At 43.2% G+C, this 22214-nt stretch overlaps 1 protein-coding gene and 1 pseudogene across 2 annotated transcripts; one reads left to right on the top strand and one right to left on the bottom strand.

Annotated features, from left to right (window-relative positions):
- The first annotated feature begins 673 nt into the window (after positions 1-673).
- C8H18orf32 (chromosome 8 C18orf32 homolog) lies at positions 674-6275 on the top strand. 2 transcript variants are annotated; one of them, XM_059409630.1, is made up of 4 exons: positions 690-773; positions 1311-1358; positions 3949-4139; positions 5577-6275. In XM_059409630.1, the coding sequence occupies exons 3-4, from the start codon at positions 3975-3977 to the stop codon at positions 5640-5642; spliced, it is 231 nt and encodes a 76-aa protein (XP_059265613.1). In that variant the 5' UTR covers positions 690-773; positions 1311-1358; positions 3949-3974; the 3' UTR covers positions 5643-6275. The 2 variants fall into 2 exon arrangements, with proteins under 2 accessions (XP_059265612.1, XP_059265613.1); XM_059409629.1 differs by lacking the exon at positions 1311-1358 and having other exon boundaries at positions 674-773.
- Positions 6276-14456: 8181 nt separating this feature from the next.
- On the bottom strand, positions 14457-15059 carry LOC132023949 (large ribosomal subunit protein uL22-like; annotated as a pseudogene).
- Between the last annotated feature and the right edge of the window lie 7155 nt (positions 15060-22214).

Here is a 22214-nt window from a genome sequence, read left to right as displayed (position 1 = left end):
GTTTTATTCCAGCCACTTTGAACACACCGTACAGTTAATCCAATTACGGTTCACTAGCTTTTATTAGATTCAATTATGCATCCACTGCCAGGTAAATTTTTCAACATTCTTAATTATCCAAAAAAGGAACCGCGGCTGTAGTCTGCCATCACTCCTCACCAGAACCTGTCCAGTCCCGAGCAACCCGTGTGTGGACGTCTGTGTGTGTGCCTATCCTGGCCATCTCGTGCAAACAGCCCTCTTTCACGGACTTGAACTGCATGACGTTCTCATTTCTCCTGGGTCCACACCCAGAGCGAAGTGCAGGACAAATGCGAGAAACTGCCAACGCTTTCCTACCAACTGAGGGTTCCAGTTTCTCCCGTTGGCTTCCCGCTGTCCTAGTCGGTGTAAAGAGGTACAGCGCTTTAAAGAACTTCGACCTAGTGAAGAGCCTCGACTGCTCTGGGTGACCGCCTAGCCCTCCCGTGCAAGTGCGGTGACTTCCCGGATGGTGAACCACTTCAACTTTTCTCACGGTCTCGGATTTTGCTCGAGTATTCGGGGCAGAGAAACCCCGCTCTTCCTCGCCTTCCGCAGGGCTTGAGCGCCTGGTGGCTGCGCCGGAAGCCAGGCCGCGCCTCCGCTTGCGCGTCACCGTTACGTCCTGGGCGCCCCGCGGCTTACGCAGGCGCGCCTTTGTCGGGCCCCTTTTGCAGCGCCCATTGGCTCCGCGGCAGCACGTCCCTCCCCACGGAAGTGCGGTCATCTCCACTCGGACCCGGTGGTCGCAGGTGAGTGGGGTCGGGTGGGCCCGGACTGGCGCCTGGGGGTCGGGCGGAGGTGGGAGATGGCCCTGGTGCTGTGGAGCCGCTTCGCAGGCTCCAGCCCGGGCGGCGCTGAGCGAGCCCCACCGGCTCGCAGTTGGCCTGCTCTGCGCTCCGCGCGGCCTGCCGGCGCTCTTGGCTCTACCCTGCTTGGCCCTCCAGACGCGCGCCCCTGCCTGCTCTTTCCACCGCCCCCCGCGCCCGCCTGCTGGCCTGCGTCCGGCCTCTGTCTTTCTGTGCGTTTATTCTCTCGGCGTGTATTGTCGGCTTCACTTCGCTCCCCTGTCATCGTCACCAGCATTCGCTCTTACTCTCTCCTGTCTTTTCAGGCCTTGTCTTGGACTGCCCCTTCCCCGTAAAATGATGTGCTAAACTGGGTTACTTGGAGGGAGGTGGCGTTCCCCCGTGGTACCTGCCCGATTTCTCATAGAGCCCCACGCTTTTCCTCTGTATTCCATTGTCTGGGTCGAAGCCGAATGAAAGAAAATCTCTCTCTTCCAACAGTGTAAATCCATTTTGCTCGCGTTGTTGTACTATCTGAGAATTAGCTTGGTAAGAGCAAATAAAATATTTTATCAATGTATCCTAGCCACCTTCTATACCCTTGTAAGCTATGTTTTCCACATGTGTGAAGTAAAATCTTACCCTAAGGAGTCATGTAAGGATTAAGGGAGAGAGGAAATACAGTAGTTTCATCATGAAGAGAGCTAACAATGTTTATAAAAGCCATGATTATGACATAAGTGATTGGTAGCACTTGTTTTTGAGAATTTAAAACACTGTAAAATAGGTAAAAATGAATCTGTGGTGGACTTCCAGTCATTAACTTAACCTAGCCCTCGGAACACTATCAGTTGTGTGGAAGGGTTTATGTTGGGTTGTGAAGGCTTGATAGGAGGGGAATAACTTAATCACTGTATTTTTGCTAGGGAAAAAGGCAAGAGCATTGAGTTAGGAAACTAGAATTGGGAATTCTGGTCTCAGCCAACTCCGGTTACTATTTAGCTCTGTGTGAACTTTGGACAAGTTGCAACGTGTGCGTGCGTGTGTGTGTGTGTGTGTGTGTGTGTGTGGTAACCACCTTTACATAGCATTTAATACACGCACACACTCTTCTGAGCTTTATATTCATTACTGACATATCTAATCCACATTTACATCCCTGGGAGATAAGGCTGTTGTCTTCATTTTCCACAGGAAGGCATCAAGGCAGACTCATTAAATAAATTGCCCAAGAACACCATCTCTAAAGTGGTGAAAGCAGGCTTCAAATCTGGGCAGCAGCAGCCAGTCCGCTCTGATTATTAGGCTCTTGTGTCTGTAAGAGTGCGAGATCTAAACCAGATCACCTCTGCATCTCTCGAGGTCAAATTCGAAATGTCTATGACAAAAATAATGATTCCTTGAAAAATGCTAAAAAAGACTCATTGCTCATTTTGACTGATTCCAATTAGAAAATATGCTCTTTAAAATTTTGAAACAATATTTTGGTAAATTCTTAAATTGTTACTTTAGTTTGACCAGGGGACTGTTTTAAAGAATCCAGCTATGAATCCTTTATAAAACAGCTAATCAATCCTTAATATACATTTATGTTTACTTGTTTATAACTCTTATAATTCGTTTCAAAGTGCCATTACTTTGGGTTATCTCACTTGTGTTGTGAATATTTAAATTGCTTTAGTGTAGTCATGGTGCTGACTCCTTTGCCAGCAAGCTACTAAATTTATAATATTTTGAAAATTAACATCCTGAATTATTAGCTTTATGCAGTGTTCTGAAGCTTTTTAATTTTTCAGGCCTACACTAAGGGATTAAAAATCCCTGTAAATTTAAGAGGTCTTTAGTTCAATAGTACATTATGGAAGTAGTATTGGTTCTTTTTCTAGAAATTGGTGATTTGAAGAAATTCCAAGATAATTTCTAATCTTCAAGGAAATTAGAGGTGTTAACTTTTTTAAAAAAGATTTTGTTTGAGGGATGCCTGGGTGGCTCAGTTGGTTAAGCATCTGCCTTCGACTTTGGTCGTGATCCTGGGGTCTTGGGATCGAGTCCTGCCTTGGGCTCCTTGCTCAGCAGGGACCCTGCTTCTCTCTCTGCCTGTTCTGCCTGCAGCTCTCCATGCTTTTGCTCTCTCTATAACAAATAAATAAATGAAATCTTAAAAAAAAAAAATGTATTTGAAAGAGAGCCCCTATGCATGCATAGGGGGAGGGGCAAAGGGAGAGATTCTCAAGCAGACTCCCTGCTGAGCGCTGATTTCCCAGCTCAGGAGCTTGATCTCCTGACCTGAGCTGAAACCAGGAGTCAGACCACTGACCCCCAGGCCCCTCTAGAGGTGTTCATTTTTTGAAATGGACAACGTACTTAGAACAATCCTAACACCAAATAAAATATTTTTATTACTCAGTTTACCTTAATTGTTATTAAACCGAAAAAAGCAAATACATCAAAGGAGATTTGTTGTCTGGGAAAGTCCTGCTGGTTTGCAGTCTACAGGTCTTTCAAAGTGGTATCTCTCTCTCTTTTTTTTTTAATCAGCAGTAGAACTCCAGTGCTGTTTCTTTATTGATTTATTTGAGAGAGACACAGCGAGAAAGGGAACACAAGCAGGGGGAGTAGGAGAGGGAGAAGCAGGCTTCCCGCAGAGCATGTGGGGCTCTATCCGACCTGAACCGAAGGCAGACACTTAACACCTGAGCCACCCAGGCAACCACCAAAGTGACTTAATGAATTTATTATTACAGGATTTGCCCTTAGCCTTGGAGGTTTAGCTAATAAATACTGTCAAGTCTCTGAAGATGGTGAGGCTGAGTTTTGAGAATTACAGGAGTTGATAAAGGCAAAGGGCCTAACTGGCCAGTACCCAGCAGAAGTTAATATCTTTATCCTTAAATTTATGGTTGGGAAGCAGTGATTGGAGAGGTTTGGAGGCAGGCACCTCACTGTTATTTTCATGTCTACCACCTCTTATTCCTTTATAGAGAGCAGCGCTTTTATTTAATAGTCTTGTGCATTTAGCCAATAAATAATTTAGATTTTCCCTTTAATGTGGAAATAGTCCTTTCAAGAATCTTCATCTAGGTAAATGCGTTTAGTTGTTGTTCCGTGATGACCTGATTTGCTTTCTCTCGCACGTCAGCCGCTCAGGAGCTCCAGCCTGGGAGGATGGTGTGCATTCCTTGTATCGTCATTCCGATTCTGCTCTGGATCTACAAAAAATTCCTGGAGCCCTACATATACCCGCTGATTTCCCCCTTTGTTAGTCGTATGTGGCCTAAGAAAGCTCTTCAAGAATCCCACGATAAAAACAAAGGCAAAGTAGACTGTAAGGTAAGAACATTAAAATACCTTGACTCAGGGGGCGCCTGGGTGGCTCAGTGGGTTAAGCCACTGCCTTAGGCTCAGGTCATGATCTCGGGGTCCTGGGATCGAGTCCCGCATCGGGCTCTCTGCTGAGCAGGGAGCCTGCTTCCTCCTCTCTCTCTCCGCCTGCCTCTCTGCCTGCTTGTGATCTCTGTCTGTCAAATAAATAAATAAAATCTTTAAAAAAAAAAAAAAAAAAAATACCTTGACTCAGGGCAGCTGGGGAGGCTGGTACAGTCAGGGGAAATTACTTGCCTTGGAAAAGGCATGTTTTTGGAACCAGAAACTTCATTAATGTGTTTTAATTTCTTTTTTTCTCTACTTTCGTTGTTGTTGTTAAAGATTTTATTTATTTAGAGAGAGCGTATGAGCCGGGGATGGGGTCGGGGCAGAGGGAAAGATAGAGAAAGAATTCTAAGCAGTCTCCATGCTCAGCATTGAGCCCTTTGTGGGGCTCTCTCCTATGACCCTAAGACCATGATCTGAGCCTAAATCAAGAGTTAAACCAACTGAGCTACCCAGGCGTTTAGGCTTATTTTTTTTTTTTTTAAGATTTTATTTATATATTAGAGAGAGAACATAAGCAGGGGGAGCTGCAGGTAGAGGGAGGAGGAGAACCAGGCTTCCCACTGAGCAGGGAACCTGATGAGGGACTCCATCCCAGGACCCCGGGATCATGACCTGAGCCAAAGGCAGACACTCAACCAACTGAGTCACCCAGGTGCCCCAATTTCTTTTTTTAAAATAAAGGATTTAGGGTGTTAAGTAACATTTGGTTTAAACTAAGGTTTTAAACTAGACCTCTGATTAGTGTGTTTGTTCCTTCTCTTATAGCCAAGATAATTACCAATATTTCTTGGCTGGGAAGAATAATAAATAGCTAATGGACGAGAAGAGATAATACTAAAATATGCCAGTTTCACTGATTGATAACTTTGGTAAGAGATTTAGTTGGAGGGATCATAGAGATTTTTAAAAAAACAAAATGGGATGCCTGCATGGCTCAGTCAGTTAAGCATCTGCCTTCGGTCAGGTCATGATCCCAGGGTCCTAGGATTGGGTCCCCTGTTGGGCTCCCTGCTCAGCTAGGAGCCTGTTTCTCCCTCTCCCTCTGCCCCTCCCCTAGCTTGTACGCTCTATCATATAAATAAATCAAATCTTTTAAAAAATAAAAAAACAAAATGAAGTTATTTTTTAAAATGAATATTTGGACAACTATTTTTAGCATTGGTTCTTGTTAAGTTCGACTTCACCTGTGTTTTGTACTAATTTAGCCTTCCTGCACATTTCTAGAAGCAGAGTTTTTTTCATTCTTAAATTTGTTGTTGGTTTTTAAAGAGACAATTTCTTATAATGAGTTGTAATAATATCTAAAATGTTCTCTTTTTTTTTTTTTAATTTTAGGGTGCAGACATAAATGGATTACCAACAAAAGGTCCAGTGGAAATCTCTGATAAAAAGAAAGACTAAAGTGATTGTTCCAAAGGATCTCATTGTTTTAAAAATGGACCTGATAATATGAAGCACCTTGCTGGCAATTGTCTCTGACCTTTTTCTCTCTGAGACCAGAATTTGGAATAGATAGCTTAGATACTCACCTGATACTAATCAGGAAATACATGATATTTATATTTTAAAAGTGTTTAGTTATATTTAATGATCTTATTCCTGAGTTCCTATTTCATTAAAGTAGCTTCCATTTCTATTTATCGCAGTTATGAATAAGTAGAAGGTTTGTGCCAGTAGACACTGCTACTGAACTAGTACTCAAAAATCCTTTTGGTTCAGGCTCTTCGAATTTGAGCGGAGTACAATATTACTGTGAAACAGTGCAGTGAGACTGTGTGGTGAAAGGAGGGGGTTTGGGGAGATGATGAAGACTTCAAATATGAAAATATAATTACTGTCCAGTGGAACGGAGCAGCCTACTTCTGATAGTAGTTCCTGCTTATGGCTCTGAGGAAAATAGAAAAGACGGGGAAATCGGGAAAACGCCTTTGAAAAATGGAATACCTTTTACAAAAATATCTAATGTACATTATAAAATTCGAATCCTTGTTGCATTCCTTCTGTTCTTACAAAGTATATTAAATATTCAGTTTAGTTTGTGGTTCTTTTTTCCTTTGCAGTTTAAATATTTAAAACGGACATCTGTTGCCCTATCAAAAAGCACAAATACACGGTGATAGCATCTGCATAGTCCTACAACAACAATCTTTTCTTTTTTTAGTTTTAAAGATTTTATTTATTTGACAGAGATCACAGGTAGGCAGAGGCAGGCAGAGAGAGGAGGAAGCAGGCTCCCTGCTGAGCAGAGAGCCCGATGTGGGAAGGAGGGGCGAAGGCAGAGGCTTTAACCCACTGAGCCACTTAGGTGCCCCAGTCTTGTCTTTTTTTTAAAGCGTACATTGTATCCATTGTTTCACATAACAAGACACTCCAGAATTCAATGTTTTTTAATGCAGGACTGGGTAGTTCTTTGCTACTTTGGGTCTCCATATGGTCTTTCATCCCTGTCCTCCTTCACATAAGTGTGGGGATGTATAAATACTCAGAGATGATGAGCCTTATCTTTGTATTGTATGTATTTCTTCTCTGTGGGGTTAGAAGTCCTCAGTCCTAACTGAGGCTCTGTTAAGCTATGTGGATGGTTAAGTCATTGACCCATCCTTGATTTCATTGATACAAATGATTTCATTTGGATACAAATCAGTAGCTTCTAGTTTTTCTGCTCCAACCCACCTAAAGGATAAATCCCCTTTAGCAACTATATTCAGTTCATAAGATTGTGGTGGGGGTTTTTTGCAGAGGTAGCCCCTGATTCTGTTTTTTTTAAGGTATTAAAAGCTATATTATAAAAAAAGGAAATTTGGGGGCACTTGGTTGGCTCAGTCAGTGGAGCTCGCAACTCTTGATCTCGGTGTTGTGGGTCCAAGCCCCACGTTGGGTGTAGAGATTACTTAAATTCTTGGGAAAAAAAAAAAGTTCATAGTAAAAGAATGCAAGGACAAGTTAAATGAACAGTTAATGTTCTTTCTCTACCCTTATTCTAGCTCCAAAGATGTAACCACTGGAAGGTATCTGTGTACCTTCTACCAACTTTTTTTTTTTTTTTTTTTTTTAAGTAGGCTCCACACTGGGTGTAGTGCCCAGTGCAGGGCTTGAACTCATGACCCTGAGATCAAGACCTGAGCTGAAATCACAAGTCACATGCTTGACTGACTGAGCCACTCAGATGCCCCTCTAGCAGCTTTCTTAATTTGTTTTTATTAAATATATCATTTCTTTAAAAGTCATCATATTTTAAGTCTTACTATGTCATACTTCCTTAGTCCCCAAAGGCATTACTCATTTAGCTGTTGCTGTGTCTTGTTTATCTCCATATTTCTAAATAATAGGTAAAAATATACTGCTATTTCTGGAGTTGTCAGCTCTTACTTTCTGCCATGGTTCTGATACTGTGGTCTTACACTGGAAGTCCCTCTGCTTCTACACCTCCTTCTAATATGTTTTTGTAAATTTGGGTTGTCATTAATTAGTATATCATGAGTGCACCAGCTGCCTTCCATTTGCCCCTCCAAATCTGCTGCCTTTACCCTACTTTGATGCCCAAGAAACTATAGGAACTACACCAACAGACTCTAGACTCTGTTGAGTTTTCCCAGTGAGGCTCTATAAGGGAGGAAGGGAAGTAAAGTGGAAGGTCAAGTTATTACTCCCTCTGCTGCCTCTCTCCTGGTTCTCGTCTCGGTAATTGTGTTCCTCAGCCAAAAGTCCTGCACCTCAAGTTGGCCAACTGCGTGTGACTTCATTTGCCACTAACTTCTCCCTCACTGTCCTTTTGGGCTTGATAGGGGTGATCACATCTCTTACTGCTGGTTCTGGGTTACTGTGTTATCTCAAGGGTGCCATCCACTTTCTGGGACACTGACTTACACGATTAGCATCGGGAACTCCTCACTGTAGAGTATGTGCGTGGACTAGTCTCCGCTTACCATCAGCTTCTACGGTTTCCGTTACCTGCTGTCAGCCACGATCTGGAAGCAGGTAATCCTCCAGGTGTATGGTCAGGTCAACAGTAGCGTAACAGCTACAGCACATTGCCAACTCCACCTAATTTCACCTCATGTAGGTATTTTATCCTCACGTCATCAAAAGAAAGGTACAGTGAAGTAAGATATTCTGAGAGTGATCGCATTCACAGCTTGTTACAGTAGGCGATAATTGTTCTGTTAATCTCTTACTGGAATTTATCTTAAGTTGTCTTAAAAATTTTGTTTATTAGAGCAAGAGTGGGGAGAGGGGCAGTAGGGGAAGCAGACTCCCCATTGAGCAGGGAACCTGATGCGGGTTTCCATCCCAGGACCCTGGGATCATGACTTGATGATCATGGGATCATGACAAAGGCAGACGCTTAGCAACTTAGCCACCCAGGTGCCCCGCTGTATCTGGTTTATGAATTTAACTTTGTCATAGGTACATACGTGTAGGGAAAAACAGTATGTCTAGGGTTCGGTGCTATCCATGGTTTCAGGAATCCACTGTGTGTCTTGGGATGAATCCCCCACACATAAAGGGGGGACTACTGTAGTGTGAGTGTGTTTCACATACAAGCATTGCTTTCCAGGAGTTATTAATGACCTCTTTCCCCACACACATCCTCTCCTGACTTGTTGCGGAAGACTGGCATGCAGGGGTGGTTTTGGGGACTTTCCTTTATCTCTCTGTGCTGGATCTCTTGATTCCTGGATCCCACATCCTCTTTCTTCATTTGCACTCTCATTTTTTTCTGTAGCACACCAGTTTTCTAATTTAATAGTCTTGGAGGTTGAGTATGAATAATTTTGAAAATTTCCCTGGATCATGCGGGTTCCTGGAAGCCCACCTTCCTAAGAATTGCTGGTCTTCTGAGGCCTTTGCCCTTCTTAACCGTCATACCCAAGCACTGGTTCCCAGTCTCGTGTTTTCCAAACTAGTAAAAAAAAAAGTTTTTTAAAGGGTTGAGCGGACTGATACTAATACACCATTGACAACGTTATTTGGCCCGCTAAGAGTATTTTAAGAAGGTATAATAGATTATCACCATTATTTCATAAGACATTTTGACACCAAAAGAATGAAAATAGAATAAAGGAAAACAATAGCCCATTAGTTTGAATAAATGTATGAAAAATTTTTGTGGAAAATTCACTGTTTTGTCCATAATTCTATGTCTTTTTTCTTTTTCTTTTTCTTTTTTTTTTTCTTTAAGATTTTATTTGTTGGGCTCCTGGGTGGCTCAATCATTAAGCATCTGCCTTCAGCTCAGGTCTTCTGAGATCAAGCCCCACATCGGGCTCCCTGCTCAGCGGGAAGCCTGCTTGCCCTCTCCCAATCCCCCTGCTTATGTTCCCTCTCTCACTGTCTCTCTGAAATAAATAAATAAAATCTTTTAAAAAAATTTTTGAAGAGATTTCATTTATTTGAGAGAGTATGCTCACGAGCAGGGGGAGGGGCAGAGGGAGAAGGACAAGAAGACTCCCCACTGAGTGCGGAGCCTGATGCAGGGCTCCATACAGGGCTCCAACCTAGGACCCCGATATCACAACCTGATCCAAAATCAGACGATTAGCTGTCTGAGCCACCCAATTGCCCCTTTATTTTTCTTCTTTTTATAGTTGACTGGTAAAAACATCACCTACCCTTGCACTGGATTTGGTAGCCACTGTTCTATACCATACAAGTGTTCTCTTGTCCCAAAATACCAGTCCCACCATCCGTCAGTCATGTTTCCAGGGTGCGTTTCTAGTAAAAGCTACTGTGTTAAACACAAACACCTGGCACTGTGCACGAGTATGTCACTTGTATGATCTTATCTGCTTCTTAGAAAACCTTGAAATCCAGAGAAATAGGAACATAGGGTTTGAATATGTTACATGGAGCGTCCAGGATTTCAAAACTATCCTCTTAGGTCTTAAAATATTGATCCTTTATGAAGCAGATACAGCTCCTAAGACCTGCAAGATCTCAGTGGGAGTAACTGAGCAGAAATGGAGAGGGGAGTGTGCGCCGGGCAGTGTTCGTGGACCTGTTTTCAAGTTTCAGTTTTGCTCTCCTTGCACCAGCTTGACTGACTGACCCAGTTTTCAGTGGCTTATTTTTGCCTTAGCTCATTTTAACAGCACTTCCGGTCTCTCTGTGAGACAGGCTCATTTTCCCAGCTAATTCTTCAAGGCTCACCTGAAAGACTCAGTTTTTGTCCCATTTTCTTCACTACTAAGCTGCCTTCCTCAGAAACAGAGGTGAGTCAGCACTTCCTCAAAGCGACTACCCCTGACCAGTTGGTCAACTTGACAGACTGACAGGATAGAAAAGTACTTTTTTAACCACTGATCTTAAGCCTTCTGAACTCTCTACAGCTAAATGTCCTGAGTGCATTCATAATCAAAAGGAAAGAAGGTCCCTCATAGTTTCCTCCCCAGGGAGCTACTGGCTTCCATTCTCAAAGCCTTATTCATTGGCATAGTGACAGCTTTTTAAGACAGAAGACTTTGGGGGTGGCTCAGCAGGTTAAAGCCTCTGCCTTCGGCTCCGGTCATGATCCCAGGGTTCTGGGATCGAGCCCCGCATCGAGCTCTCTGCTCAGCGGGAGCCTGCTTCCTTCTCTCTCTCTCTCTCTCTCTCTCTCTGCCTACTTGTGATCTCTGTCTGTCAAACAAATAAATAAAACCTTAAAAAAAAAAAAAGACAGAAGACTTTGGGTAAACCTAAATGAAGCAAGAGGTTAAAATTAAGTAGGTAAGAAACTGTAGGGAAATGGAAGGGCCAGTGTGTGGTAGAGTGGACACAAAATACACTAAATACTCCAAATGCTGAGCTTGTAAGGATTTCTGACTACCTCTAGACCAATGCTCTCATTTCTACTATGGTTAAGGGAAGTAGCCAAGATTCTGGAACAGGGCAAGAGTGGGGTTTCCTGTAGGATTGCTATGTACAGTTGTGCTGTACGTGCACTGCCCAACTTCAGAGGGTACCATTCACATGGACAACAATGTAAATGATGCCTTTAGACCTATGCATTGCACACCCACAGCTACAGACAGAAGTCCTGCTCCTCACGTGTAATTCAGCAGGTGATGTTTCATACTTACTTGGTGTGTTCCTTTTCTATTGCCGCATAACAGATTATCACAAATTTAGTGGTTTAAAACAGCACAAATTCATCACCTCACAGTTTTTGTAGGTCAGAAATTGATGTTGTATGGCTGGATTCTCCGCTCAGGGTTTTACCAGGCTGAAAACAGGATGTTGGCCGGTCTGCGGTTCTCATCTGGGCTCCCAGGCTTGCTGGTTGTCAGCAGAATCCATTTTCTGGCTGTCATAGGACAGGTCCTGGTTAGCTAGGGATCACTGTTAGCTCCCAGAGGCTGCTTGTAGCTCTCGGCATGTGGCTCCCATAGACAGCCTACAACATGGGTGTTCGCTTTCTTCCAGGGCAGCTGGAGCATGTCCCTCTGACTTCTAATCTCCCTTGATTAAATTAGATCTGCCTAAATAATCTGTTTTAAGGTCAGCTAGTTTGGGACCTTAATTACCTCTGCAAAATCCCCTCAACATCTGTGCCTAGGTTAGTATTTGATCGGTGTTGGGAAGAAAGTGTGTGTCTATCAGAGGCCAGGTATCCAGGGGCACCATCTTAGAAGTCTGCCTACTACACTTGTCCCCTTTCCTGATTAATTATTCTAGTATTTCAATCACTTGGGAATCCATCTGGATACCATCATCGCCATGGATCAGAACATCCACACTTCACTGGTTTTGTTTTTGTTTTTGTTTTTGTTTTAAGATTTTATTTACTTATAGGCAGAGAGGCAGGCAGAGAGAGAGGGGAAGCAGGCTCTCTGCTAAGCAGAGAGCCCGATGCGGGGCTCAATGCCAGGACCCTGAGATCTTGAACTAAGCCGAAGGCAGAGGCTTTAACCCAGTGAGCCACCCAGGTGCCCCAGACTTCACTGGTTTTAAACTCTGAAGAGTTTACAGTCTTGAAATTTAAGGAGCTACTCAGCCTTTTCTGACCCCAAATTGGATGGCTAGAAATAATTTCAGGTAGAGGGGAAGAAGAAAGTAATTAAATAGTATATTTCATAGAAGAAGGGCCGTAAATATATAGAAACATATATTTCAGCTGGGAAATGCAAATCAAAACTACAATGAGAAACCATCAAAATACTTAAAATTAAAGATCAGGTATTGGGAGGATGAACAGAAGAGGCTCCTACAAACTGCTTGTGGGAGTGCAAATTGGTACAACCACTCTAGGAAAGAATCTGGCATAATCTGGTAAAGCCGAACATGCATATACACTCTTTCCTAGAGTTTCTATTCCTACAGTCTAGATTCCAGAGAAAACTGTATACCTGTGTATCAGTAGATATACAAGAATATTCTTAAAAACACTGCTTATGTAATAGCCCAAACAAAACAAAACAACCCACAGAAAGTCCATCTAAAATAGGAAGAATAAATAAATTGGTGTGAAGGGACACCTGGGTGGCTCAGTGGGTTAAAGCCTCTGCCTTCGGCTCAGGTCATGATCCCAGGGTCCTGGGATTGAGCCCCGCATCGGGCTCTCTGCTCAGCAAGGAGCCTGCTTCCCCTCTCTCTCTGCCTGCTTGTGATCTCTGTCTGTCACATAAATAAATAAAATATTTAAATAAATAAGTAAATAAATTGGTGTGAATAAGCCCCATTATCATGCTCTAAGTGGGGTTCCAAAAAATCCCATTGTGTAAACAGTGGGATAATATACTTTGAGATTAATGAAATTATGGGACAAGCTTGCTTAGTTTACCTGACCAGAGCCAATCAGCAATTGTTTGATATCCAAATTCACAAAATATGCATATTCTAGAATACTATGCAACAATGAAAAATACATGAACTCAGAAGTCATCTGTGTTGCTTAAAGTATGAATAGTGATTACTTCTGAGGGATATTAGTTGGAAAGGAGAACAAGTGAGTTTTCTAGTGCTCTGGAAATGTCCTAGATCTTTTTTTTTTTTTAAGATCTTGTTTTTAAGGGCACCTGGGTGGCTTCAGCTCAGGTCATAATCTCAGGGCCCTGGAATCGAGTCCAACATCGGGCTCTCTGCTTGGTGGGGAGCCTGCTTCCTCCCCTCTCTTTCTCTGTCTGTCTCTCTGCTTACTTGTGATCTCTTGCTGTCAAATAAATAAAATCTTTAAAAAAAAAAGAGAGAGATCTTGTTTTTAAGTAATCTCTATATCCAATATGGGGCTCAAACATACAAGCCTGAGATCAAGAGCCCATGTTCTCCAAACTGAGCCAGCCAGGTGCTGATTGGAAATTTTCTATATCTTGATGTGAGTGGTAGTTACACAGTATGTAGGTAGGTAAAGACTTAGATATAGCCTTAACATTTGACAGTTTACTAGAGGTAAGTCAATAACAAAAGTAAATTAATTTAGAAAGTGAATTCTTAGATGCTTGAGTCCACATGGGTAAATCCCAAAAAGACTTCTGAAAGAAAAAAGCAAGTCACAGAGGAATACATACTGAATGATTCTGTTTCTATATGGTTTAAAAACAGGCAAAACTAAGCAATATGTTATTTAGGGATACAAAGGTAGTAAAAATTTCTGAGTCTAGAGAATTATTAGAGCAGTTAAGATGGTGGTTCCCTTTTGGGGGAGACATATGCTCAAGAAGCACTTGGGTGGCTCAGTGTGTTCAGTGTCTGCCTTCGGCTCAGGTCATGATTCCAGGATCCTGGGATCGGTCATGATCTCAGGGACCTGGGATCGAGCCCCACATAGAGCCCCGAATTGATCTCTCTGCTCAGCGGGGAGCCTGCTTCCCCCTCTCTCTCTGTCTGCCTCTCAGCCTACTTGTGATCTCTGTCAAATAAATAAATAAAATCTTTTAAAAAAAGAAAAGGAGAAGCACAGAGGGGACTTTTGGGATATTGTCATTCTGCTTCTTAGCTGGGTTGTGGGTTTCACATTATTCTTAGACTTAAATTGTGTCTGTTATAGATTTCTTTTCATGTATAATATGTCTCACAATTTAAAAAAGAAACAGCAGCAGCATGGGTCACCTCTGCAAAACTCTTCACTTACTAATGCGTAGTTCCTAAATTTTAATGTAATGTTATTCTACAAACAATGCACTGATATAATCTTTAATGTTAAAAAGTTTTTTTTTAATGCAGATAGTATAAAAATTCCTCCTAATCACCCTCATCTTGTTTTTTTTAACTTTTATTTGCATTTATTTTATGCAGAATTTATTCCCTGGCCGTGTATTTTTGCTTCTTCAGTTTCTTCTGGGATAGCTTTTTTCTTTTTTTTTTTTTCCTGTGCAGCCTCCTCTTTTGGCTTAGGAGCAATGTGTTCTTTTTCAGTAAGGATCATCTCAGTGTGGCAGAGAAATTCCTGTCTGTGTTAATCTGACCATGAGCCCTGTACTTGTGTACAAGATGTACATGGTGGCATCCTGGAGGCTTTGTCCTCCTGGATGTGTTCCATGACCAGAGAATCGACATTTAAACACTTGAGTTCAGCAGCATTCTCTGCACTTAGAAGCCTGTGCATTTTTCAGCACTCTCTTTGTGTCACCGACCCTGTGTCCAGCCCCACTGGGTTGCCTGGCCTCACCTGCCAACTCTGCCATTGGAGCAAGGGAAGGCACACATTGCCTCTGCAAAGTGCCAGCTTTCAGACACGTGGTGGCTTTGCTGATCTGCATACCTTTGAAGGCCTGAGCGGTTCCCCAGCACGTTCTTTTTTTTTTTTTTTCCCCAGCATGTTCTTAAAGTGAATGCGAAGATGTGATCCTCTCGATTTGCATGATTTGGTAGGGGCTCTGGGTCAAGTGAATTGCAAACCATTTTCCGGAGCACACTGCAGGACGCTTCCGAGAAAAGCCATCCTAGATGTTTTTCTGTAGTGACTTTTTTTATTGTTAACTTTGAAAATAGACTTTAAGCAATCTATAGGACAAGAAGTGAAATGAACGCAGGAACAATCTTTCAAAACCTACTCATCTGTTATTCTCAATGTTTATGTTTTAATTTTTACTGTGAGACTAGTACATGCTGAACCCCACGCACCTACAACAGTGCCTGACCCAGAATAATCAATATTTATGGAATGCATAATGAATGTTCTTCCCAAAAAATTGTGATTTCAAGATGTATGTATATTAGACAAAGTAAAAAGCTCTTCCTTACTCTTCTCCTTCGCATGCTCTTTTAATTCTGATGTTTGTGTCCAAGGAAAAAGCTTCTACATTTTGTGACTCCCTCACTCTGCTCTTCTTGGGAAATTTTATCTTTTGGTATTCTTTTACTAGAGGAGAGTTGTGTGCCCTTCGGGGTCCATTGCCACCTGTTGGAGGCAGTGAACCCTTGATAGGTTAGCTGTGGCGATATTGTGATTTATAATTAATATATTTGTGGTCTTCACATTTCTGGCACACAGCTCCTAAAACTCTTGGAATTTCCTTCTGGAACAGAGCAACAAAAGGGTCTTTTGATATGTTAATGATGCAATTTGACCCGCCCCTTGGGATGTGGGCTGCTTGCTGGGAGACCCTACCACAAGATTTACCCCAGTTCCACTCCCCAGATCGTCAGGGAGGAGAGAGGGGCTGAAGGTGCAGTCAATTGCTAAAGACCAATGATTTAATCAATCCTGGCTAGTTAACGAAACCTCCGTAGAAACCCCAAAGTATGTGTTTGCAGAGCTTCTGGGTTGGTGGTGTGGGAGAGTGGCCCTCATGGGGACAGGGAAGTTCCTCACCCTTTCCCCGAGCCCAGTCCTAAGCATCTCTTCCATCTGGCTGTTCCTGTATCCTTTCTTAATAAATCAGCGTTCCTTTCACTAGTAAGTAAAATGTTTCTGTGAGTTCTCAGAGCCACTCAAACAAATTAAACCCAAGGAGGGGGGCATGGGATCATTCGCTTTATTGCCAATTGGTTAGAAGCACAACCTGGGGTTGGGATTGGCATCTGAAGGGGGAGTGGGAGGGAGCCTTGTGGGTCTGAGCCCTTAATGTGAGATATGATGCTCTCTCAGGTAGATAGAAACAGAAGGGAGCTGAATTATAGGAGACGCAGCGGTGTCCGAACTGCTTGGTGATGTCGGGAAACCTCTCACCCCTACTTTGGAAATCGGTACCAGATTACTTTTAGTAGCTGCATTTAAATGCCACAACCTCTGGGAAGCCTTCTTTTCTTCCTCTCTGAGGGTCTCTTGTCCTTGTGCCCTGCAGTCTCCTTTCAGGGGTTCTCCTTCAGGCGACTTTGTGCACCTGCGGACTATTTTCACAGGATGGTGAGCTCCATGCACACAGACACTTCCTAGAGTACCTCAGGGAAACACTTTTTCTGGATGTTTTGGAACTAAATAGAAAAAAAAAATTAAGCACAACTAGAAAAATTAAGCACAACGAGAAAATTAACTTGAGGTATCTCCCCCTGATATTTTAGTAGCACGTGTAAGGGCAGTTTAAGTGGCCTTGTCAAACAGCTAAGCCACCACTCTGACACCTGGTGACCGACCCAGTGGAGGCTTTGGAGGTTTGGGTATCTGTTCTCCCGTGGTCTTTCCTGCTCTTTCCTCCAGATACCCCCATCCCCATTCTCTGCACAATGGCAGGTTACCACAGACTATGCCCTAAGTCTAGGCTCGTGCTGCTGGCTTCTGGGAGATTCACTCTGCCTGGTGAGGCCAGCAGTCTCATTATCGTATAATTATATCCTTCTACAAAACATCCTCTAGTGTGTGTTAAGACATTGTTTACCTGATTTGGTTCCTTGGCACCAATAAGTCAGGCCCTGTCATCTGAGATCAGTTGCATTTCTTCAAGTCTTCTTTGAATTGTTTGTACCCAGTTAGGGGTTAAATTATGTCACTCACCCACCCCCCAACACACACACAATTCTGTGTTGAAGTCCTAACTAGCCCTCTCTCTCTCTCTCTCTTTCTCACACACACACACACACACACACACACACACACCACAATTTCTGTGTTGAAGTCTCCATCCAGTACCTCAGAGTGTGACCCTGACCCTATTTGCAAGTGGGTCGTTACAGATGGGATTAGTTAGAATGAGGCCGTTAGGGTAGACTGGAATCCCATATGACGGGTATTCTTACAAAAAAGAAATTTGGACACAGAGACATATGCAGGCAGAGAGACCACTATGAAAAGATGAAGGCAGAGATCGGGTGACCTTCTTCTACAAGTCACGGGACTCCAAAGATTGCCAGGAATCCACCAGATACCAGCTGGAAGGCACAGAACAGATCTCCCCTCATGGTCTCTGGAAGAACCAACCTTGCCAACACCTTGATTTTGAACTTCCAGCCTCCAGAAGACAAGACAATAGATGTCTATTGTTTAAATCTCTCTGTTGGGGCGCCTGGGTGGCTCAGTGGGTTAAAGCCTCTGCCTTCTGCTCAGGTCATGGTCCCAGGGTCCTTGGATAGAGCCCTGCATTGGGAAATCTCTGCTCAGCGGGGAGCCTGCTAAAACAAACAAACAAACAAAATAAATAAATAAATAAATCCCTCTGTTTGTGGTACTTTGTCAGAGCAGCCCTGACTAACACACCCAGGCGTGAGGTCTGTTGCCATTGGAACAGGATGTTGCTGTGGATCTTCAGGTACAAGTGGTGTTGCCCCAAAGATCTCTGAGGTGGCCTTTTCCAGTGAAGAAGCGTGGGCTCTGCAGCCAGACTGCCTGGGTTTGGGTTTGAATCGCCACTTGCCAGTTTTGTGATGTCGGCAAGTCTATTTGGCTTTGGACTGTAAAATGGGGATGATAATGTGCCTATTCTGGAGGGTTGTGATGATCACGGAGTTAATACACCTGCAACTTTAGATCCATAACTGGCGCGAGTAGCTGTTTTCCAGACGAATCCCTTAACTAATATTAGTTTGTGACTCATCCTGATTTGTCCCCAGCAAAAAGGAGCCCGTGACAACTGCATGGTGTACCTTGTCCTCAAGCCTTGTTCCTCCAGCAGTGCAGCAGAGGACAGCTCCTCTCGGGGGACAGCTATGGGGAGCTGTGGTGGTCTGGCTGACCAGAGCCCTTCTCCCCAGGCCCAGCCTCAGCGCGCAGGAGAAGGGAAGATGAACAGGGACTCTGAGGCACAGATGTGTCGCTGAGCTATGGGAGGGGTTGGGGGGACTGGAGAGGTAATTGTGTAGCCTCTCACTTGGCCAAGCGACAGCCCGGAACCGTGGAGTCACTGTGGCCTTTTGAGCCACCCGCGCAGCCCGTTGCGGTGTCTGACTGCCTGCTAACAGGTGGCATTATTGGGTCTTCGGGAAGGCTTTAGATGATGTTCCATTCCGTCATCAGCTGACTGGCTGTGTGTCCTCGTCCGAATTCTCGCCCGGCCCTGGCACTCAGCTCTTCCTCTCTCCAGGGAAGAGACCTGATTAATTGCCAATGTTCCTTCCCAGTTGTAATTTCATTTCTTTTCTTTCTTTTTTTTTTTTTTTTTTAAGATTTTATTTATTTATTCAAGAGAGAGCTAGGAAAAGCACAAGCAGGTAGGGGGAGGGGAAGAGAGAGGGAGAAGTCGATTTCCTGTTGAGCAGGGCTCGGTTCCAGGACCCTAAGGTCATGACTTGAGCCAAACGCAGACGGTTAACCAACGGAGCCACCCAGGCACCACCCCCACCCCCAACCCACCCAGCCCCTTGTAATTCTGACTACCCGTTCAACCAGATTCAGCTTGAGCACATGTAGGGATTGGAATCTCATGTTTCTTCCACGTACATCAGCTGACCTCCACTTAACAAACTGTTGTGAGGTGCTTTCCAAGTCAGTAAGTACAGTTTATATACCAACCCTTCTCTCACAGGGTTGTTTGGAGATTTAAATAAAGGAACAGTGCACAACTCGTAACAAGCAGCCATAGTGTGAATGGCTATTTGTTAGTACCGATATCCTTGTCAATAAGTTTTTCTGTGGAACTGAAACCTGTATCCAATGCTTCAAACCTTTGGTCCCAGTTTGGTTCTCGGGGGCAACATGAAGGAAGTCTGGTCATGCCTCCTGAGAGCAGTTACTTATCTCAAGTCTTAGTCTAGTTGTTCATGCTCAGTGCCGGCCGCCATTTTGTATCTGCCATGACTTCCAGGCGTCTCACCAACCTGATGGCCCTGCCCAGATGATCTAGTTCTGGTTAATCTCGATCCCTCTTCAGAGGAAAGCCCAGGGACTGGCAATGACAACATGTGAGTTGATTACTATTTGGACTATGCAAATGAAATAACTTTTTTTTTAAGATTTTATTTATTTTAGAGAGAGAGCATGAGGTCAGAGGTCAGTGGGAGAAGCAGACTCCCTGCGAAGCAGGGAGCCTGATGTGGGACTCGATCCAGGGAGTCCAGGATCATGACCTGAGCCAAACGCCGTCTCTTAACTAACTGAGCCACCCAGGTGACCAAAATAACATTTATTTTAAAAAGGCATGTAGGGCGCCTGGGTGGCTCAGTTGGTTAAGTGTCCAACTCGATTTTAGCTCAGAGTCCTGAGATCAAGTCCCATGTCAGGCTCTGTGCTCGGCCTAGAATCTGCTCCTGATTCTTTCTCTCCTTCTCCTTCTACCCCTCCCCCCACATACTCACTCTCTCTCTTTCTCTCAAATAAATAAATAACCAAATAAAGAAATAAAATATTTTTTTTAAAAAGGCATGCTACATGCATTACTTAATTCTCATAACAACTGTATAGAGAGAAGAAAACTAGGCTCAGAGGAGTCAAGGAGCTATTATGGACTGCGTGCTTGTGTTCCCCGAAAAGACATATAAACTAAACCCACATGGGGTGACATTAGGAGGTGGGGCCTTTTGGAGGTAGTTAGGTTTAGATCAGGTCATAAAGGTGGAACTTCTATGATGAGATCAGTGCTTTTATTCTTTTAAAGATTTTTTTTTGAGGTCAGTGTTCCTTTTCGAAGAAACTGGAGCTCTCTTTCTCTACCATGTGAGGATAAAATAAAAAGATACTATTTGCAAACCCAGGAAAAGGCTGTCACCAGACACTGGATCTGCCTGCGCCTTGAGCTTGGACTTCCCACCTCCAGAACTGTGAGAACTATGTCTGTTGTTTAAACCATCCACTCTACAGTATTCTGTTAGAGCAGCCTGAACTGGCCAGGATGGTTAGCTTTCCGAACCATTCAGCTCATAAATTATGGAACCAGGACTTACATACAGAACTGACTCCATAGTCTGCTCTCAGGGCATTGAAAATCTGAGCACTGTTCTTGAAATAGGTTTGAAACAATAATCTGTAAGTAGTCTTGATCTTGCTTGTGCGGGGGCCTTCTGTTAGGCATGGGTCCTTTTTGGCCCTTTAGGTTCTAAAAAAGGGAGCCAGTCTCTAGTAAAAGGTTTACTCAGTGTCCATAATCAAGACCATTTGATGATTTGGGGAGCTATTATATTCCTAAAGGGCCATGGTGGCATTTAGCACTTCTGAAATAACTTGTTGATTTATTTATGTATTTTTAAAATTTATCTGAAAGATGGGGGAGAGTTAAACACAAGAGAGAGCGAAAGAGAGTGCACCAGTAGGAGAGGCAGAAGGAAAGAGAGAAGCAGACTTCCTGCCAATCAGGAAGACCAAAGCAACACGTGACTTCATCCCAGGACCCTGCAATCATGACCTGAGCTGAAGACAAATGCGCCAACTGACTGAGCCACCCAATCTTCTTGTTGATTTAGATCCACTCTGTGTTTGTTTGTTTTAATACCAAAGGAAAGTTCAGTTTTGCAGATGTAAATCTTGTTATTAAGATGTCGATGAAAATTCTGATCCTGGCAGTCCCAGGTGATTTATTTTCGCATTTATTTCTCAAAAAGCTGTTCCTTTGGGATTGGATACCACGCTGTGCTGAATAATCTTGTCCTTCTTGGCAATTTAACCCAATTTTTAATTGTATAATGCCTGCCTGGTCTACTAGACTTTAAACTTTTGAGGTCAGGCTCAGGTCTAAAGCACAATGCACAGAGAATTGCTAAGTAAATATGTGCTGAATGATTGAGCCAAAGGATGTCGTCAATCAGAAACACGAGTCTTCCTTCTAAGTATGTCTCTGGAAAGTCTCTGAGTAAGGAGGGTCATGAAGAGGTTATGTAGGACTGCAATTTCAGACACCATAATTTTTCCAATAACTCACTGGATATTTCACTGCCTGACTGGCTTTCCTGGGGAACCCAACATATTTCTGGGTATAGTTGATTTTCATCATAGTTTAACCAAAATGTACTGGCAAGGTATAGGTCTGCTGCTGCAAAATATATATGCTTTCCAAAGCAAAGGATCTTTTCTTTGTACATTTTCTGCTTTATGGTTACTTTCTAAGTAGGATAAGTACTGGTACAGTATGAGATTGAAAATGTGTTGGGACAAGAAACAGTCATTTGGAAGTTTTGTTTCTTAATTAAACTTCACATTTTTGAATGTATTCATTTTGCATTTGCTGCTATAATAAGTTACCATGGATTTAGTGGCTTAGCACCACACACATTTATAATCTCATAGTTCTGGAGGTCAGAAGTCTGACACAATTCTCACCGAGTTAAAATCAAGGTATTGGTAAGACTGGGTTCCCTTCTGGAAGCTCTAGGGGATATAATCTGTTTCCTGATCTTTTTCAGCTTCTAGAAGCCACTGCATATGTTCCCAGGGTCTTGCCATCTTCAAAGTCAGCAATGTCTCGTCCTCACACTACATCACTTCATCTTCTTACAGAGCCATATTTATTTATTTTAAAGATGTATTTATTTATTTTAGAGAGAGTGAGAGTGCATGAGCAGGAATGGGGGAGGGACAGAGGGAGAGAGAGAATCTCAAGCAGACTCCTTGTTGAGGGCAGAGACTTGTACATCTGCAGAGCCATATATAGGACTCTCTTGACTTCCTCTTACTTTTCACTTTTGTGATTACATTAGGCCCGCCCTGATAACGCTAGATAGTCTTCCTATTTGAAAGTCATCTGATTAGTAAACTAC

The sequence above is a fragment of the Mustela nigripes genome, chromosome 8 (assembly GCF_022355385.1).
Source record: "Mustela nigripes isolate SB6536 chromosome 8, MUSNIG.SB6536, whole genome shotgun sequence".
NCBI lineage: Eukaryota > Metazoa > Chordata > Mammalia > Carnivora > Mustelidae > Mustela > Mustela nigripes.
Note: the sequence above shows the minus strand (reverse complement) of the source record. Positions and strands in the feature narration are given on the sequence as shown.

Bases quoted from the DNA above. Each gene is read 5' to 3' on its own strand.
- C8H18orf32 (XM_059409629.1), top strand. From the start codon at position 3,975: ATGGTGTGCATTCCTTGTATCGTCATTCCGATTCTGCTCTGGATCTAC. The intron at 4,140-5,576 runs GTAAGAACATTA...TTTTAATTTTAG, and splicing joins AAGGCAAAGTAGACTGTAAG to GGTGCAGACATAAATGGATT.